At 39.8% G+C, this 20,294-nt stretch overlaps 1 protein-coding gene across 1 annotated transcript in view; it reads left to right on the forward strand.

The window, feature by feature from the left end:
- Nucleotides 1-20,294, forward strand: part of sema3d (sema domain, immunoglobulin domain (Ig), short basic domain, secreted, (semaphorin) 3D) — a 50,466-nt gene that overhangs the window by 13,222 nt on the left and 16,950 nt on the right. Inside the window, exons 3-8 of the mRNA XM_079620006.1 lie at nucleotides 2,631-2,791; nucleotides 14,790-14,852; nucleotides 15,544-15,663; nucleotides 15,831-15,924; nucleotides 16,798-16,926; nucleotides 19,315-19,457. Coding sequence (XP_079476132.1) covers nucleotides 2,631-2,791; nucleotides 14,790-14,852; nucleotides 15,544-15,663; nucleotides 15,831-15,924; nucleotides 16,798-16,926; nucleotides 19,315-19,457 — 710 coding nt within the window. The remainder of the gene's footprint in view (nucleotides 1-2,630; nucleotides 2,792-14,789; nucleotides 14,853-15,543; nucleotides 15,664-15,830; nucleotides 15,925-16,797; nucleotides 16,927-19,314; nucleotides 19,458-20,294) is intronic.

The raw sequence follows: 20,294 nt of genomic DNA on the forward strand, positions 1-20,294 counted from the left end.
GTACCGGTATGCATATATTCATTCCTACATATTCATTTACACCTATGTCTATTCTCTTGTCCATACAATGAAAGTGAATGGTGACCACAGCTGTAAAACAAATATTTGGTGAATAATGACTTAATTTCGCCTATGAGTTGTCTGGACTACTTTTACTACTTTTACTACTTTGTAATTTTTTGTCCTTTTTGGAGCTTGACAACAACCCATTGACAACCCCAGAAGTTAATTTTTCTTCCACATCTCTTTTATGGGAGAAAGCAGTTAAAACATTCTGCTATGTCTCCTTTGGTGTTCCATGTAGAAGAAATCATATAGGTTTAATACTTTTTCTTTTCTTTTTTAGGTTTTATCACTCTAAAGGCAGGAGTTATATTAGCTGCCATATTGACGGTTGTGATTTCTACCATTCCTTTTTGTGGTCATGTCCTCCTTATACTCTCTTCTTTAATTCAAGTACTGCTCTGAGTGGACGTGAGGGCTTTATTCTCCGGAAGGATCCAGATAAAGCCCCATAGCTCCAGATAAATCTCTGTATACCTCATTGCTAAGCAGGGATCTTTCAGCAGGGCTCTGACCTAAAACTGTTTGCAGAGTAGATTAGCATCAGCTAGTCAGGCGTTAGCATGAATGGAGTTTTATTTTGGAGCGGATTTTTTTGTCTTGTAAATATTGATCAGAAATGACCCATTCTTGATCCCTACACCCCAGAGAATGAATAGTTAAGTCTTAAGATTTATTCAACTTCTTAATGCTCTAGACGCCCCAAGACCCAACCACAACAGGGATGTTTAAACAATATTTGCGTCCATGGCTGACAGCAGAGGCAGAGAGGTTGCTGAAAATCGGGAGACATACAGAATGAACGCCAAATGGTGTGTATATGTGAAATTCAGAATTTAAAACAGAACAAAAAGAGGATCAGAAAACATATATGAATCTACAGAACTGCTTTCTATGGTGTTTAAGTGCACTCTGCCAGATTGTCTTGCTTTGAGGCTGCTGGCAGATGGTTATGTTTGAGTGCATGGAGAGCAGAACATAGGGTGGAGAAATGTTAGGACTCTGTCCAAGTCTACAAAGACTGTGTGCTTTATTCAAACGTCATGACGTGTTTAAAAAATATCTCAAGAATCACGTTTCCAGAGAGTTCGGTTTGTGCGCACCGAAGAGAATATGAACAAGGCTTAACAACGTCACCTTTAGAGATATTCCATCTCTCTTATGTTGGTGTTGATAGCTTGTAACTTTTAAGCTGGTCTGTGTTATTGTGACAACTTTTGGCTTACCTTCATTGAATGTGCAAACGCCAATGTCAACTGCATCTCAGCTGTCTAAGCTGTTAACCAGCATTCTTCTGCTAGAATAACAGTATGTGTAATTGCTCCCCCAGAGAGCACAAGAGGTGAAATATGAAATACACTGAAAATGAACCATTGAGCTTATCTGCCTCAGTGCTGCTGACGTGTGAGAATTGATAGGTGGAGCAATTGGATCCAGCTGAAGTCTTATTGACAGCTCAGAGGCTCTTGGTTTATGTTTGGCAGGTTAAGTGAGGTTTTGTAGATGGGCAGATGTTAAAGAGAGGATAACATTTTATCAGGATTGAATCTGAACACATAGATGACAGATAGCCCCGAGGTTATCGTTACTGTAGATCATACTGGATATAGAGATAATGGAGCCTCTCAGTACATTAGAAAAATGAGAGATTGGGGAGAGAATAGGTCTGAGATGGTAACATTTTAGATCTATTGCTACACACAATGCTTACACAAACACACAAACACAAACACACATGTTGGGTTTTCGTGTTTTACGAGGGCTTTCCATAGACAATGATTTTTATACTCTACAACCTGTATATTCTATCCGCTAACCCACAGAAAAATTTCTGCATTTTTACATTTTCAAAAAACATAACTTGGTATGATTTATAAGCTGTTTTGCTCCTGGGGACCGAATTGCCATCTTTGTGGCGACATTTTGTCCACATAACATAGGGTTTACCAGACTAGAGTTCTCCATTAGGTTTAATCTTTCAACTTTTCTTTTAAAATGGCTTAGGAAAAATAAACAATAGAAACAAGACAATTGTTGACATAAACTCATGCACATGCTCATTCATTTTTAAGATGATATACTGATACACATTTCTACTTTAATATAATTTCTACTAAAATTGCTTATAGGAGAAATAAAAATACAATCAAATGAGACAGTTGTTGAAATTAATGTGAATTTAATGTTTATAGCCTGATTTAGATTTAAATTTAAATTTACTGCAGTTTTAAACAAGAATTTGGTGAGAAATGTTTGTTTGAGTTAATATTTTAATCTCTTCTGACTGCATACTTGAGCACAGTTTGAGACATTGTTGATATACCTTCCAAAACTCTAGAGGAGGCACATGTGAGATCATTTAGATATTTTTTTCTTGGAGATTTAAGTAGTAGGCCAATTCCTCTTAGTGCTACTTAAATATTAACAAGATTTCTTTTTTTAAAAATGTATAAACTTGCATTAGAAATGCTTCAGTCATCAATCTGAATCTGTTTGTGCATACAGTACATACTTTGTGTTTATGTATGTGTATTTTTGTATTGATGGCCCTCATTTGACTTCTCCAGAGCTGGTCCATTCTCGAAGTGTGGTGCCATTTGTGGGTTCAAGCCATGGACAGCAGTTTCAGACAGTACTTTTGGAAGAGGAGAGAAGCCGATTACTGCTGGGAGCCAAAGACCACATTTACCTACTGGACCCAGACAACATCAATAAACACCCCAAAAAGGTAAACACACACCTTACAGGGCTAACACCTGCAGACATGCAGAATCAGGTTTCAGAAAAGGCACATAAAGACTTTACACAATGTGTGGTCTGGGGCAGAACTTAGCACATTTTTCCCATGGAATAATTTAGAAAAGAATTCACCCTCAGCCTGGTTGACATTTTTTTTCATTTGGAAAAGCAGCCTTACACTGTGTTTTTTAATAGATGTGACTCATGTCACTTGCAAAAAAAAAAAAAAAACCCAAACAGATTCAATATGTCAGAGTTCTGTCACTTCTGTCTAGTTTATTTCTTGGTTTTGTGACAGAGCTCTGACACTCATGTTTTGTCATGTCTTTGTGTGGGCGTGCGGCTTCGAGCGATCTCGAGCCATGCGCTCTTTTGTCTGTATGCCTTGTTACATTGGCGGGGCGTGGTGTTTGGATCCCGGCACGTCAGTCTAGTTTGATTTCGGTTCTGTGTCGGGACTCGGACATTCATGCTTTGCGTGTTTGTATTCTGTCGTGAGCGCACAGGATGAGCTTTCACTCATTCTCGTGCCAATAAAATGCCCATTTTGTGCGTACATACATACATACATATATACATACGTCTATACATCAGGGCCCTGGCCTGAAGACATCATACCAATATTCAGTTATAGTCATAGCCTCACCTACTGGCAACAGGAAGTGACATGTTTAACATTGTCATGCACTGCTAGCATCATATTAAAATATGCCAAGTGTTAAACATACTAGAAACATACTAGAAACATGTTAAAACATGTTAGCAACACACAGGTTAAAGCATGCTATTAATGCCATGAAACAGGAAGTTGTATTAACTCAAACATACAATTTCCAATCTGCCTCAAACTTCACTTATGATAAGAGTCCTGGCCTGAAGATATCTACATGGCAATATTCAGTTACAGTCATAGCGCCACCAGTTGGTAGTAGGAACTGTCACATTTAATGACTTTGCCATTAATAATCCTCCTATATTTACCCATTTAAATGTGCATTACACACGTTCACTGTTTTCTTAAGGCCACCGGGTGACGGTGGTACCGGTGCAAGGGCCAGTTCATCACTGCTTGCAGCATCAATTATTATTATTTATGTTTTTTTATTAAACAGGTTTCTTGTTCTCGTCTTGTTCTCTTTTCTTTGGTTTAACATAACTATATCAAGTGCACGTTTCAGTGTGAGTGAGTGTTTGGAAGCTAGACTGTACTATGTGGTTGCTAGAATGTGCATATGTAAGTCAGAACCACTAATACATTTTGTGTCAAAGTATTTGTCTATTTTTTTTTTTTGCTAAACAGGTGCATGTTTTTATTTTGAGAAAAAAATACATCTTTCATTCTTTGCTTTAAAACTCTTGACTTGTCGACTGGTTACACTCCTGTACTTGGACAACATAATCTGGGTTAAACTAAGTACAAATCAAAACTGTTTATACCTTTCTAATCTCACAAAATGCTTGATAGCATGGTATGAGAGTCTCTGGATATGTTTAGCTTATGAATTCATTTATGGTAGTAGGTGTTCGAGTGTATTTATGTGTGTCTCTGCCATAAGAGGTCCTTTAGACTTTCTTTATACTTTCACTCCAACAAGTTATCTCAGATATTTCACTGTCACTTCTAGATATTCCCATAGCACCACCCTACAGAGCTACTGAGCTGACCCTACCACTATCACACCTGTCAATCACTGTCTTCACAGTGGTTCCATGAAAAGACCACATCACCTTCACCTTCACCCTCACACACGCTCACAAAACATTTTTTTTCTCTTTCTCACATACATGTAAAGAAACCCATACAGCAAAAAAAATATTTTCTGATATAGTATACAAACAAATTCATTGCTAATATAGATTTTGAAATATATTTACATAAATATATTTTTCACAAGTTTTAGTTACTTATATTTCCTCATTTATTTTTTTGCCCATGTATTTCAATCTAAATCTATTTGGTCCTACATATATTTTATAAAATACAATTTGCATCACCCAATTTTTAGTTTTTATAAAGATTGGAAATGTACTTTTTGGTCCTTAAAGTACATTTTGTTATATATTTTGCCATTTGAAAATTTTAAAGAATATATTTTATATATATCTTAATTAGTGCTTTGTACATTACATATTTAGCAAATATTTTAAATGTAGGCTATGTTTTGGGCAATATATAGAAAAAATCTAACTTCTTTGGCCATATAGGCACCTAATGCTTTACTTTCATTTGTAAACATGCATGTTTACATAAGACATACATGCGTGTGCATTTATGACTCATGCATGTAGGCTTTTTTCTTCATTTGTATGGTGGAGGGTACGTATTGAGCCCCTTTGACAGTTTGTGGTAGGCACGACAATCTTCAAAGCGCCGTCATGTAAAGTCGTCTCACGAGCATGTGTAATCATGGATTGCATATTACATTTAGAGACGGCTCTTGGAGGTCAAGGTCAAAGGTCAGCCCTGTGTATGCTAAGCGTTTAAGCTTTCATAATACATGTGTGCAGAGACAAGGCCAGCAGCCCCTTCATCACTCTTTATCTGAACGTGATCCTCCCTCTCGTAAGCTTAACCCAGGACCCATGTTTGTACAGTATTTCATGTGTGCAGCTTTTCATCTGTTAAATACACAATGGATTACACTCTGTTTAAAATCGTACCTTGAGTCACGACATGATCTCATTCTGAAACATAGTTTTTGTATGGTTTACACTTCATGGTTGATTTACTTTTCTGTAACAATGCCATGAGAGACACTTGTAAACACTTACTCTGACTATTTAAGTTGTAAGGTATTTGTTGTTACTTTTAGTTGAATTTACTGTGTGTGTGTGTGTGTGTGTGTGTGAGAGTGTTTGTGGTCCTGGTAAACCCTACGTTATGGGGACCAAATTAAAGATTTTACCAGACGGTATACACAAGGATATTACCTGACGTTTTTGAGCTTGTGGGGACATTTTTTTGGTCCCATGAGGAAAACAGCTTATACATCATAATATATATTCTTCTTCTTTTTTTGAAAATGTAAAAATGCAGAAAGTTTTCTGTGAGGTTTTTGTTTAGGGTTAGGGGGTAGAATATACAATTTGTACAGTATAAAAATCTTCTCCGGTTACTTAACTGTAACCTTGTTCCCTGAGAAAGCGGAACGAGATGCTGCGCTGCTTAGCGCATTGGGAACGTCTTTAATCGTGACCTGCTGTGAATATAGTGTGTAAACACGTCGATGAAATCGACCGGAAGTAATATAGCCTCGGTCGGTGACGTCAACGGCGCGCACCCGCGACGCGAGGCTATAATTAGATGAGCCGCAGGTGCATCGTCAGGATATTTTGTCTGAAGAGCAGTCCTGGGACATCATCAGCACGGCAAAGTAGCGCAGCATCTCGTTCCGCTTTCTCAGGGAACAAGGTTACAGTTAAGTAACCGGAGAAGTTCCCTTTCGAAAGCTACAATCGATGCTGCGCTGCTTAGCGCATTGGGAACGAGAATACCCACGCCGCCGTGCTTGAAGGTGTCTGGACTCCCTACGGCTGTGTAGGTGTGCTCACAAGAAACGTAGGAAAGCCCTAGACATTAGCTTGCGATGTCGACTCAAGGACGTGAGAGCCCGGAGTGGTATGAACATCCAAACTATAAAATCTTATGAATGTGTGCGGAGAGGACCAGCCTGCCGCATCACAAACAAACTGCAAGGGGGCACCTCTTGCCAAGGCAGCAGAGGAGGCGACCCCTCTGGTGGAGTGAGCCCTTAGACCCGTTGGCGAAGCTTGGCCGCGCGCCTCATAGGCAAGAGCAATAGCATCCCTGACCCAATGTGACATGGTCTGTTTAGTGGCGGCAGCACCTCTGTTGCTGCCCCCATAACAAACGAATAGTTGCTCTGACTTACGCCACTGGCTAGTGCGGTGGACGTAGGCCTGAAGGGCACGGACTGGACACAGTCTGTGAGATCTCTCCCGCTCCAGCGTTGTGAACGGTGGAAGGCAGAAGGCCTCTAGAGTGACCAGATGTACAGCCGAGAATGGTACCTTAGGCAGGTAATCAGGATGAGGATGCAAAATCACTTTCACCATTCCTGGGGCAAAGTCTAAGCAGGGTGGCGATATTGACAGAGCCTGCATGTGCCCGATTCTTTTTAGAGAGGTTATAGCCATAAGAAAAAAACATCTTTATGATCAGAAGTTTATCAGACGCTGACTCTAGAGGTTAAAAAGGGGGTCTCAACCAGACCCTCTAGGACTATTGCTAAGTCCCACGAAGGGATCTTTGGTTCTTACGGGAGGCCTCAGTCATCTGGCCCCAATATTGAAGCGAGCGAGCAGAGGATGTCTCCCGAGTGGCACCCCGTCAACCAAGGCGTGGCAAGCCAAAGAGCGACCACATAAACCTTGAGAGTGGCGGGGCATGTACCTGTTGATAATTTTTCCTGCAGGAAATCCAGAACTGAAGCAATCTGGCAGTTGACCGGATCTGCATTATGTACAACACACCACCTTTCAAAGACACCCCATTTGTTGGCATAACTCTTTCTAGTGGAGGGAGTCCTAACACTTAGAATGGTCCCAATAACGGCAGGCGAAAGCCCAGTGTCCCTCAGTTGGTACCCATCAGGGGCCAAACATGAAGATTCCACAGGTTGGGCCTGGGATGGAATATCGTACCCTCCGCCTGAGAAGATCCCTCCTCTCCAGAATCGCCCATGGCGAGCCGTTGAGGAGAGAAATATCTCCAAGAACCATACTCTGTTCGGCCAACGCAGCGCTATCAGTAAGAGGCAAGACCCTTGCTGGCGAACTCTGGCTAGAACTCCTGGGAGCAGAGCCACTGGAGGAAACGCATACAGGCGCATTTTGGGCCATGTGTGCGCAATCGCATCCAGACCCAGGGGGCTGGGTGACTCAGAGAGAAGAGGAGACATTGCGCTGTCCGCTGGGCAGCGAAGAGGTCCACCTCCGCTTCATAAAATCTGATCCAGATCTGTTTACTACATCTGGGTGGAATTTCCACTCCCCCATTGGTAATTTCTGTCCGGACAGTAAATTTGCTCCCACATTCAGATGCCCTGGAAATGTACACTGCCCTGAGTGACAGGAACTTTTCCTGGGCCCAGAGAAAATCTGCCTCACTATTCTGTACAGATTGCGTGAGTGTAGACCTCCCTGGTGATTTTAAGTAAGAGGCTGCTGCTCTAGCACTAGGACATGACAGCCTAGGACATGACAGCCTCTCAACTGAGGGAGAAAGTATTTCAGGGCCAGAAATACATATTTCATCAACTTGAGGCAATTGATTTGCTAGTCAAGATGATGCCTCCCCAAACCCTTGGGCTGGACGATCACTTAAGACCGCTACCCAGCCCGACAGGCAGGCGTCTGTCGTTAGCATTATGCGACGAGAAGACGCACCAAGAGTGGGACCCAAGGTGAGGAACCGGGGTCTGAACCACGTAGAAAGGGAACGAAGCTACAGCGCGTAACCCTTACCATAAACATGGATTTTAGAAAGTACACGAAGCGTTCAGCGCGTGACTTACCATAAACATGGATTTTTAGAAAGGACACAAAGCACCCAATGCGTGCTCTTGCCTCTATTTGCCCTTGGGGAATTTGAGCCACAAATGAAGTGGTCTCATGTGCAAAAGGCCCAGAGGGATCCCTGTGGACGCAGCTGCCATGAGACCTATCCTGACCTAGCCAGATGTTGCTTTTAGGGTGTTAAAAAATGGTCTTGACAAGCGGGGGACAGTTGTGCCCCCGATGGTGACAGAGTCCCATTTAAACCCCAAGCACGTTGGAGAGTGAACGCTCTTCTTAGCGTTGCAACTCAACCCCATAGAGAGAAGCGTGGATCGATATTGATGTCGAAAGCGCAAGCTCCTGAGACTGTGCCAGTATCAGTCAATCGTCTATGTAACATGGCTAGGTCGAATGGAAGAACCCGATATTGGTAGGCTTCGCCCCCAAAAGCAAACCTCGGGAACTTCCTGTGTTGTGGCAATATTTCTATGTGAAAATATGCGTCTTTAAGATCGACCGTGAAGATCCAATCATGATGTTGAATTTGCAACACGATCTACTTGATAGTTAGCATCTTGAACTTGAGCGTTCTGACGGAACGGTTCAAGCCTCAAAGATCTAAAAACAGACGCAGTCCCCCATTTCTTTCTTGTGACAGCAGATGCGCCTACTTCTGTTTTATGGTAGTGGGAACACACCGTTAAAACGAGGAGGGCAACATATTCCTTTTACTGTCTTTAGGACACAAAAAGAGATACTCGGCAGTAGCTTTCACACTGCCAAAGTCTCTTAAAGGGTACCAAATTTAATACTTCGAATTGGGGGAATGTTAAATGTTCTGTGTCCTGGGCGATAACAGGAAACAACAGAACCTTCAACATTTCGCTGGACACCGCTACCCCCTGAATCACCAAAGGTGGCAGGGATGTAACAGTGGTTTCGTGAGGGTGTCAGGTAGGAGCTGATTGATGTATTTTACATGCCCTATCCCGGAGGGGCACACCCCCACAGACCTGGGACAAAAAACTCAGGATTTCTGTCTCTGGTATATTATGAGGCTGCTGAGCGCGACAAACCGGTCCCCAGTCATTACGAGGGGGAACGCAACTCGCCACACTCTGCTTTTGAGCCCTCTTTTTTTTAAATCAGATCAGCCTGGTACGTCTGCAACACTGCCATAGTGTGCAGAGCAGCACCAGTCTGACCCCCACCAGCGTGGATGACATTATACACGGCTTGGTGGGGAGTGCTGACTCCTTAAATGACGATGAGCCACAGAGAAGAGATAGCCAGCGAGCGTCTCTTCGGACTGGCGCATCATCGTATGCACATGCCCCCATGATAGTCTAATAAATTGACGTCAAGGGCACAAAGAATAAGGTTTTCCCCATGCACGAGTTAACGTCATGGAGATCCTCAAGGAGGACAGTCTAGCTGTAATCTGGCCACTGCACGAGTCACCAACTCGAGTAACCTCTCACACGCTTTATCATAACGAGAGAAGTGCTCGGAGTCGGTACTCTCAAAGTCCATCATAATATATATATTTTTTTAGATGGCTTTTACAATATTTAATCCCTCAGAATTAAATGTGGCCAAAGAACAGCCAGACAATAAATTATTACAAGCATTTGATATATTGCATTGAATATCTGATTTCTCATCATCATTCAATTCATCAGCAATAAATACAGCCAAATATCAATCAGACACGGTCTGGATGACAGGCTGTATTTAAATCTTTCATAAGATCAGCCTGGTATGCCTGTAGTGTACAGCGCGGTACCAGCCTGACCCGCTGAAAATGCATGTGATAATACGATCCCAGGGGAGAGAAAGCTCGCGCGCGTCTCTCCAATCTGAGACAGCATCATATAATCGCGTGCCTTTGCACCTGCGATAGTCGAATTGGTCGACGTCGAGGGCACAAAGACACGTCATGTATAAATATATATATTATATTTACATCTTTATTTATAATCTTTGAGTGTCTTTTTGTTGTGATCAGTGTAGTCTGGCCACTGCACGAACGATCGCCCCGAGCAGTTCTCCTTTATTATCACGGGAGGAACGCTCGTAGGCGGCAAACTCACGAGATTAAATGTCCTCTGCCCGAGCCGAAGAAGCGCCGAGGCACGCTTCGGTAGTCAGGCAAAAGGACATCGCGATCTGGAGAGAGAGCGAGCGAAAAGGACGCACCCGTCTCTCGCTTCTCAGCTAGATCGACACGCGAGTCCCACAATCGCATTGTGGGTGCCACCCCTTTGAAATAAGCAAAGCGAACGCGAAGCACTTTAACTGTGAACATTCCACTGTGCTCGAATTCACCATGCTCAAACGCAAGGGCAGCATGCTCTTTTCCAAACAAACAAAGCAGTAAGCTTGTGTATCCAGTTCTGACATAGGACGAGAACATGGAGGGACACAGCGCTTACTCCGTCGACACATTTCTCTTTCTCCTTTTTAGATCGTAGAGAGATGAGAAAGAGAAAATCTGCACACTGTCAGTGATAAACTAAATAACTCCTAACAAAGATCTGTAGTAGATAGAGAGGAGATAAATGCTTGCACACCAAACACAGAGAGATCTCTGAAGACAAAAGACCCTGACGATGCACCTGCGGCTCATCTAATTATAGCCTCGCGTCGCGGGTGCGCGCCGTTGACGTCACCGACCGAGGCTACAGATAGTACTCAACCAGAATGCCTATTACCGCCGCGACAGGCACCGCGGCGAAACTACCGCGGTAAAAATAATCCAGTCGCATTTCAAAGTCATTCGCGAAATGACCGCCAGAGGGACATTGTGCAAAACAGCCGCTATTGCCGTATTTTGAAATGTAAGCGGGGTTAATGTCAATTAACAGATGAAATAGGCTACTATAGAACATTGTTTAGGACAGAAAAATAGAATCATAATTTTAAAATAGAGACGAGAACAATATAGCCTTTATTTCATATTGTAACCTAGACGTCGGTGGGCGACATAAGCCTATTGCCCGTTGGGAGCAGCGTGATAAAATAATAATAATAACAAAAATAACGAACAAAAATAAATTAGGTGCAAAGAAGCTGATTATTTGTTTACTACTCAACTGAGGAATGAGACGAATGATGAGCGCTTTTCTGGAAGAGATTGGATAAACCGGGCATTTTTAAATGAGTATATTCATGGCCGAGTGGCAGAACTTACGTATCGGTCATATGGATGACACGGGTTCGAATCCCGTACAAACAAAGATTATTGTACATTTTATATTAGCCTATTAATGCATGTCATAGCCTATTATTAATGCAGACAATCAAACAAACAAAACATTTTTTTATACAGGATAGCCTTTTTTTTTGTTCATATAGAGTTTGTAAAACATGGTTTTAATAAGGTGCGATTTGCCAGGGGGGACGGGGATTTCCTTCTGGTCTAAACATCCCTGCTTCTGCTGAATTATTTTAATCCCCCCTCCCTCCACAGTAACCAATGCTATAAATTACTTCACCAATAGACCATTTCAAATATATAAAATAAAGATATGCAACAGGCACGTTTAAACGACAAACAATAAAATCAGAACCAGTTTTAGTTCATGGTTCCAGTGCCTTAATGCATGCACGGCTTTCAAAATGTCACAAAGCGTTTTGAGATTATTTTGAATGAAATATTGAAGTTTTTAATTAAGTATTTTGGCACACCACACCGAGTGGCGCTATCCATTGTTCTAAAGTCGGGTTTTATTCTGGCATGTTGAATTAGTGTTCGGCAGACGCGGCTGCGCGTTCATTTGGATTTATTTTTCTCATAACAGACAGCTAAAATAACTTAGGCCCTTTAGGCTACTCCGTGGTTTTTTAGTCATACAGATCAGAGTAGAGTAGCCTATAGCCTACATCGGTCAAAACTGTAAACTTGTATTCATATTCAAACTTTTATTCAAAAGTTTATCTGTCGTCTCTGCATGTCTCCGGGAACTGCGCGTCACAAAAATGAACCGAAAGCCACTTTCCTCCGCTCAGTCACGATAAGAAATCGGCTATGTCTAAAGCTTTTAAATGTCTAAATATTTAATAAATGTTATCTGATTAGGTAATCCGTATGAAACCGAGAGGTGCAGATCTACTCAAAAGCTGTGAGCGCTTCCCAATGATGAACGGACAAGGGTGAAAATCTCGCTATAATTAAATGTAGTCTCTAGGCTAAATCGCCCTGAATTAAATTGTAAAAATAGATCAGATAATTTATTTGTCGAAATGTTGCGATATTGTTTCATTTAAGTTCATAAATATTACTATAAATGTTATTTAGTTTAGCAGCAGCACAAAGCACTGTGGTTCGAGATTTATAGGCTATAAAAAAAATAATAATAGATAATTCACAAATCGCGCACCCTGGTTGTAAGGATCCAAAGATCCCCGTGGAATTTAACATTGAGTTGAACATTGTATTCATGACAACAAATGAACATGCGTTTGTATTTAGGCTTGCTTGGAAAAAGCTGCCCAAACCGAGGTAGCGTTTTATTTCTTCAATTATTGAAATAATTAAATGTTTATTAATAAAATTTTATGACAGAAATATTAGCCTATTAGCCTACATGTAGCCTAAATAATTAAATTATTTAATTATCAACACTTTACTAGCCTAATGCTATGTCTAGAATTAAGTGTGAATTGCGACTTCTCTGTGTTTTGAGTCGGTCTCAGACTCAGATCGCCTGTGGGGGGTTGGGGGTTCAGGAGGTGTTAATGTTCCGTCTTTCATATGTAGAGTGAGACTGATGACCAGGCAAAGGCAACATACTTTTAAAGATAAATCTCTCGATGTGTCCAAATGTAGGCCCTTAAATTATAAATATTGTAGTTTTATGTAGGCTATTGTATTTAAAGGGGTTTCACACACACTTTCAGTTGAAGTGTTCAATCCATTTGTTTCAACTGGTTTTGTAGAATTTTAACACGTTTGAGTAGTGTGTTTGTCAATAATCTGGCATTATCTAAACATGAACTATCGACGAAACGCGTTCTTGCCAACTAAACGAATGCAAGTGAGCAGCAGATGCAGAGCGTTTTATTCGCGATCCACCTCGTTTTATTGTACGGTGAATTCAACCTGGCATTCTGTTTCTTTGAAGCAAGACTCAATCATTTGTTACAGTTTTTTTTTCGTGATTTGTCTGGATGACACACAGCGACATCAGTATTATCAGCTGTATAATGGGGTTTTACCCTGAAATCTTGTTTAATTTCGAGAGAGACCCGGCGCGCGCAGTGCAGGGAGACTAAATAAACTAAAATAAAAGAGATCCAGCGCGAGAGAGAAGCAAAGAAAATCTTAATTTATGTTGCTTTGAACTATTTTCGTTTTGTAGACTATAGCCTACTGTTTTAATTGTTTATTTAGCTGCAATTTCTTTGGCAATACAGATTTAAAATGTTGCAAGAATAAGATTCTGTTTCTTACTTAATAAACTCTAACTCGATGCAACCCTGTTTTAAATAAATAAACTGCCCTGACACTTTATTTAAACCTTGAAATGTCCAGGATCTGTTTTTAAAAATTTCTTCCTTTGCTATGACGGGTATCAATTGTCAGTCATCTCAATTTCGTGGATGATTCACAAAACAATAATTTAGCAGATTAAAGATAGCTTCCATTTTCATTTTCTGACGCGATCGGCTGATAATCTTTCCTTCATCAGTTTTGTCGTCTGTGCAGCGGCTCTACTGGAAAGTAGCAAATTTATGTTGTAATGTGCCATTGATAATTAAACAAAACGCTTGACTTCAAATAAACAGTTACCTATCTAAGCATCAAGAATGGTAAAACATTTAAAGCTGTCAGCCAAAGCTAGTGAGATTCGATCTCGCATCGCTTGAAGCCCTGTGATGCTCGTGCTGGTGCGTTCTCCACTGCACTACCGTCGGTCCGCTGATGAGACGTTGCTCTTGCAAAGCCTCATTGATGTAGCCTAATATTTTTCTATTGCAATGTTTTGTGTTTAAATGTTTTCATTATTTATTAAATGTATTAGGCCTACATTTAATTTCAGTCTTGTGATTATATGAATTCATTTAACTACATGTTTAACTTGAATTGATCTGTTTTACCACATTTAAATCCTTCTCAATGAGCCGCGGCGCGGCGGCAGATTACGCAATAGAGAGAATAAACTGACACTTTTCAAAGTCTGCGATTGTAGCGCCTCTTAGCGGTCAAAGCCAGCAAATGCACCCCCGCAATTTTACCGCCGCGGGAACGGCGGCGGTAAAAGTCTCATTCTGGTTGAGTACCATCTGTATATTACTTCCGGTCGATTTCATCGACGTGTTTACACACTATATTCACAGCAGGTCACGATTAAAGACGTTCCCAATGCGCTAAGCAGCGCAGCATCGATTGTAGCTTTCGAAAGGGAACATTATTTCAATGGAAATGCTTGGACCCAACATGTGTGTGTGTTTGTCACTTGCAGTTGAGTTGGCCAGCTCCAAGAGACAGGGTGGATATGTGTATTCTTGCTGGCAAAAACCCTCTTGTAAGTATCAGTCAGAATATATGTCTGCTAAATGAACATTTCTATACACAGACCGTCTTCTCTAACTCAAACCTGTCTTGTAAAAGAGAGCGGTAAACTGTTTTGCATCAGGCTTCCACTAAAGTTTTTTAATGATTTTTTAAAGGAAGAAAATAATACTTTTATTAAGCAAGGATACATTAAACTGATCCAATGTGACATTTAAACTTTCACAATGTTACAAAATATTTATATAAAAAAAAATGCTGTTCTTTTGAACTTTCTATTAACCAAATAATTTGTATACTGTATATATATATATATATATATATATATATATATATATATATATATATATATATATATATATATTAGTATTTAGATACTTGCTTACTTGCACTTAGATATTTAAACTTACAGTGTATGAATGTTATTGTTATTTGAATCAGAAACATTGAAACATATTTTTAGACATTAATAATATTGATTGATATGGTTTGTTTTATCATTTAAAACCAAACATTTTGTCAAAATTTTTACTTGAAAAATTATGCTTGTGATATCTTTCTTAATAAAGACCACTTAAGTAGACATGTTGCTATTTATTGCAATGACATTAATACATTTTTATGTGTGATTTAAATATCCAAATACTTTTTGAGGACACTGCACATGCATGCTCATAATTTCTTTATTTCTCTTTCTACCTCAGACCGAATGTGCTAATTTCATAAGAGTTTTGCACAGCTATAACCGAACCCATGTCTATGCCTGTGGCACTGGAGCCTTCCACCCCACCTGTGCTTTCTTAGAGGTCAAAGGTCACAAAGAGGCAAGAAATTAAATTACTGACTACTTCCACACAGAGTATATTGAGTTTGCTCAGATTATCTCTTTAATCGACTAGTATTCTTGAAAGAGTTTTAAATTTATTAAATTTTTATATTTCTCCTGTATGGTATCTAATAATAATGTGTGTTTTGTGTACTATGATCACAGGACAGCTGGCTGCACCTCCACAGCGACACTGTGGAATCTGGCCGAATGAAATGTCCTTTTGATCCACACCAGCCTTTTGCTTCAGTACTCACAGGTGCGACTGAATCAGATCTTCCTTCTCTTAAACACAAACCTGATGTAAAGAGCATTTTACTCTTTACACGTGATCGGCTTTCACCCAAGAAAAATCTGGTTCGTCTGTTCTGTCTGTCAGACATTTTTTTTCTTCAAGTTAAACCGACCCTTATGTTTCCAGTGAAGTACTGTGGAGAAATGTCACACCCTGTCAAGAGTACCAGCCGTAAACTTTCCAAAATGTCCGTTTTTGTCTTGTGTTCCATTTTTGTGAGTTGTACTGAAGCCTGAATTTTTCCAGCGGAGCAAAGTTTGATTAATTACAGCCATTAGTCATCACACAACCTTCCTTCCTGAGAAGGCCTGAATTTGGAAAGTTTTAAATTAATAGTTTACTCAAAAGTGAAAATGATGAGTACAAAACCAAATTGTGACATGCTCCGAAAAGCCAAAAAAATCATAAAATTCATCCAGAAATAGAACATTTAAGAAAAATCAAATAGTAATTGTATTAATCAAATAGTAATTAATGCAAATGAGAATTTTCACTTTTGGGTGAAGTCAGTGTGGTTGAGTTTGTTTATTTACACTGACAGGCATAATCATAATCTGGGAGAACACAGAGCACATTCTATGCTCTAAACCACATGCATAGAAAGAAGTAGGGTGGAGGCCCAAACACCAAATGATAATGATGATGATAGAAATCACTGAGTGATTCTAAAAACATAACCCATAAAGGCCTCTTGGTTGCCATGGATTCTGCGGAGATGGTAATTTGTACAAGAACTTCAGATCTCAGGGCTTGATGATGGTCAGCTGTTGTAACCGTGCATGCAGCCTGACTGACCGCCGATGTTTATGCTGAGATGCTCCCTTTCTTTGTTTTCAGATCAGTATCTCTATGCTGGCACAGCGTCTGATTTCCTGGGCAAGGACAACACGTTTAGCCGCTCTCTTGGCCCGCCCCCAGACCAGCAGTACATTCGCACAGACATCTCTGAGGACTACTGGATCAACGGTCAGCTTTCCCCACCAGTCCAGTTTACACTCAGTGAATAACATACAGGCACATCTTACAGAATTTTTAGGTTTACCTTTTAATGTTGCAGAATACTAAATAGGCATTGATCTGTAAATGTGGGCTTTCTTATGCTAATGTGCATGATCTTAATAATATTTTTTGGGCTAGGTTGACTAATGAAGTTGTTTACTGGTTGCATTTTAGAGATAGTTACTGTATTAAAAGTTAGCCTGAATGTAGTTTTATACATACTACCATTCAACAGTTTGGAGTAGGACGATTTTTAACATGTTTGTGAAAGAAGTCTCACCAAGAGTCTGTATTTATTTGATAAAAACACAGTAAACTTTAATATTGTGAAATATTCTAACAGTTTAAAATTACAGTTTGTACTTGGATATACAGTATGTGGATATGTAATGTATTCATGTGATGGTGAAGCTGGATGTTCAGCATTCATTACTGCAGTCTTCAGGGTCACATGATCCTTCAGAAATCAATATAATATGCTGATTTTCTGCCCAATTAATATTTTTTTATTCTTATCAATGAAAACAGTTGCTCTCTAATAATTTGGTGGATAATGTTCTCAGGATTTTTTGATGAATAGAAAGCTCAAAAGAACAGAATTTATTTGAAAAATAAATCTTTTGTAATATTTTTAATTTCTTTATTGTCACTTTTGATCAATTTAGTTTGTCCTTGCTGAATAAAAGTATTAATTTCTGTAAAAAAACAACAATAACAATTGTATTAACCTAAAGCCTAAATGGTGTATATAAAAAACATAATTTTGGCTTAACACACAAGCCCACACTCAAGCTAACACATATCCAAACATAAGTCAGAGAATGGGCAAAACCACAAAAAAATAGCAAAGGCCTACTGATACTACAAACTAATTTATTCTCACAGTCTGAAAAAACAAGTTATTACTGCACTAAGCTGCCACATTTAATGTATGTTTTTTGTGTGTCTATGATATATAACTTGCATGAGTCGATGTGTTAAATCACTCAACTGAAAGGAATGAAATGGATGGTCAGATCTGAGTTGCCAGTGTGTACAAAAGTGCACGTGGTGTTAATTACTCAACTTCAGGCTTTTAGATATACCCATAAAAGTGTCAAATAGCTTAGAAATGTAATTTTTAGACTTCCACCTCTTAAATATATTGGAAAAATTACTAAAAACTAAATGTGATACAGTACTGTACTGTATATCTTGCTGCTTGGAGAGTTATAATGCTCCAATCCTTTAGACATACTCTAAATTACTCTGAGTTACCAGCTGCTGGCACTTTCCTCTTCACTCCTCTCTGAGTCTTAGGCTATGTCTACATTAATCCAGATACATTTGAAAACGGCGTTTTCGTTTAAAAACGCTCTCCGTCCACACTAGCGTTTTCCGACGTTTCAGTGTGGATGAGAAACTTCTAAATTCACCTTACTGCGCATGGGTGAAACCTCACAAAAGCTCACTGAGATGATACAGATGGAAAAATAAATAATACAATTATAGCGCAATTCTTCTAACAGGATCATTTTATTTAGCAAAATATCTCACCGTTCACTGATGCGTCCAGGTCGCACTCAGTCACCATATGTTTGGTCTAAAACGCAACTGCTCTCCTGTATGCCGCAGGACAGCACGTGAGAACATTTTCTGTCATCTTTGCAGTACTGTGATATGAAGAGTGTGCAAAGTAACATATTTTAGCAACAGTGTAAAAGTGAATGGCACACAACAGGCACAATACCGGTAAACATGAATATCTGTTGGTACAACATGGATCACATGACTAAATTTACGTCATCGTTTTCAAATACCTCCAGCTTCACAGTCCACACTACAACGCGAAAACGGCATTTTCAAATGTATCCGCTTTGGAGAGCGTATTCCAAAAGCTTAGTTTTTGTTGACTTAAAATGCCATCTCAGTGTGAACGGAAGGCCAAACCGGAGAGAAAAATTATTAGTGTGGACATGGCCATTTGCAGAGAGTCCAATATAATACAGTCTTTGTCTAGTCATCGAGTTAATGACTGTCTTTCTTCCACCTTTGATTTTCCTTCTAAATTTTAGAGCTCTTCTAGTGACTGATGCAATTTAATGGAGTTTTAAACCCACACAGTCTGTTTTCCAATCCTAAACACTCATTAACAGTCTGTTGTGAGGACAAAAGGAAATGCCTAGCATTTACACTACACAGTAGGATACAGTTTTGTCTTTATTCTCTCTCACACACACAAACAATGGATAACAAACAGGGTCTTTGCTGTTTTAATAGGCTTCCACACTTTCTTAGAAGTCTTATAAAGGGATTGTTGGATTAGTATCACATATATCAATTAAAGCTGACCAGCTTTTCTCTCTCTTTCCACAGAGGGCAAGTTTATTTCCGCCCATCCCATCGCGGACACCTACAACCCTGACGATGACAAGATTTACTTCTTTTTCCGTGAGGCATCCCGTGATGGGAGCACTGCAGACAAGAGCGTGCTGTCTCGCGTCGCCCGGATCTGCCGGGTAAGTTCTGTCCTCACGCTGCCTGATCAGAGACAAACTCACCTCATCTCTCTGATCCTTCCACAGCACATAAGATTAAATGTGCTTCCCCTGGGAGGGGAGGCTTCCTGGTACGTTCCCCTTGATGTGATCTGCTGAAAGCAGACCAAACCACTGTTGTCAGGCGGGGTAAATCATAGCAGAGGTCTGGTCATGTAATTGCTGCCTAAGTCGTTGTTCATGATGACAGTGAAAGTCTCTTGTGTAGGGAAATAAGTGTGCTAAGTGACTCCATTGTGTTCCACCCATCCCTTAACACCAGTTCACTACGAAGGCTGGGGGCATTACACTAATGCCATCCATAAAGAAGTCAAAGTTAGATTTGATTTTAACTGAAATAAACGATGGGGAACAACTCAAACATCACACTGACCACAAATTCGTCATTTTTACTTCCTTGAAATGGCACTGTGGGAAGTGGACTCCATTGCCAAGGTCATTTCTAAAGAAAGTGAGAAATTGAATCCCTTCACAAGGGTCTCTTCCACAAGGTCGTCATCAAATAATACAGAATATGGAAGTAATTTTGCAGTTTGTGATCCTGGGTGACAAATCCTGAACAAAGTTTAATTTAATTTCATTGTTTTGAGCTTAATTACTCTCATGTACCCATGCAAGGACAATGTTAGATAAACGTGTTTTAAACAACAACGTGGTAAAAACAACTATAATTTCTCTTATTCTGTTTTCTATTTAATTTATTAAGAGAATAATGTATAGTCAGTTGATCATTATCAAAAAATATTACTGTAAAATAGACTAAAAATAGAATACATGCTTACCAAAATAAATAGAAAT

The sequence above is a fragment of the Phoxinus phoxinus genome (genome assembly GCF_949152265.1).
Source record: "Phoxinus phoxinus genome assembly, chromosome: 8".
Taxonomy (NCBI): Eukaryota; Metazoa; Chordata; class Actinopteri; order Cypriniformes; family Leuciscidae; genus Phoxinus; species Phoxinus phoxinus.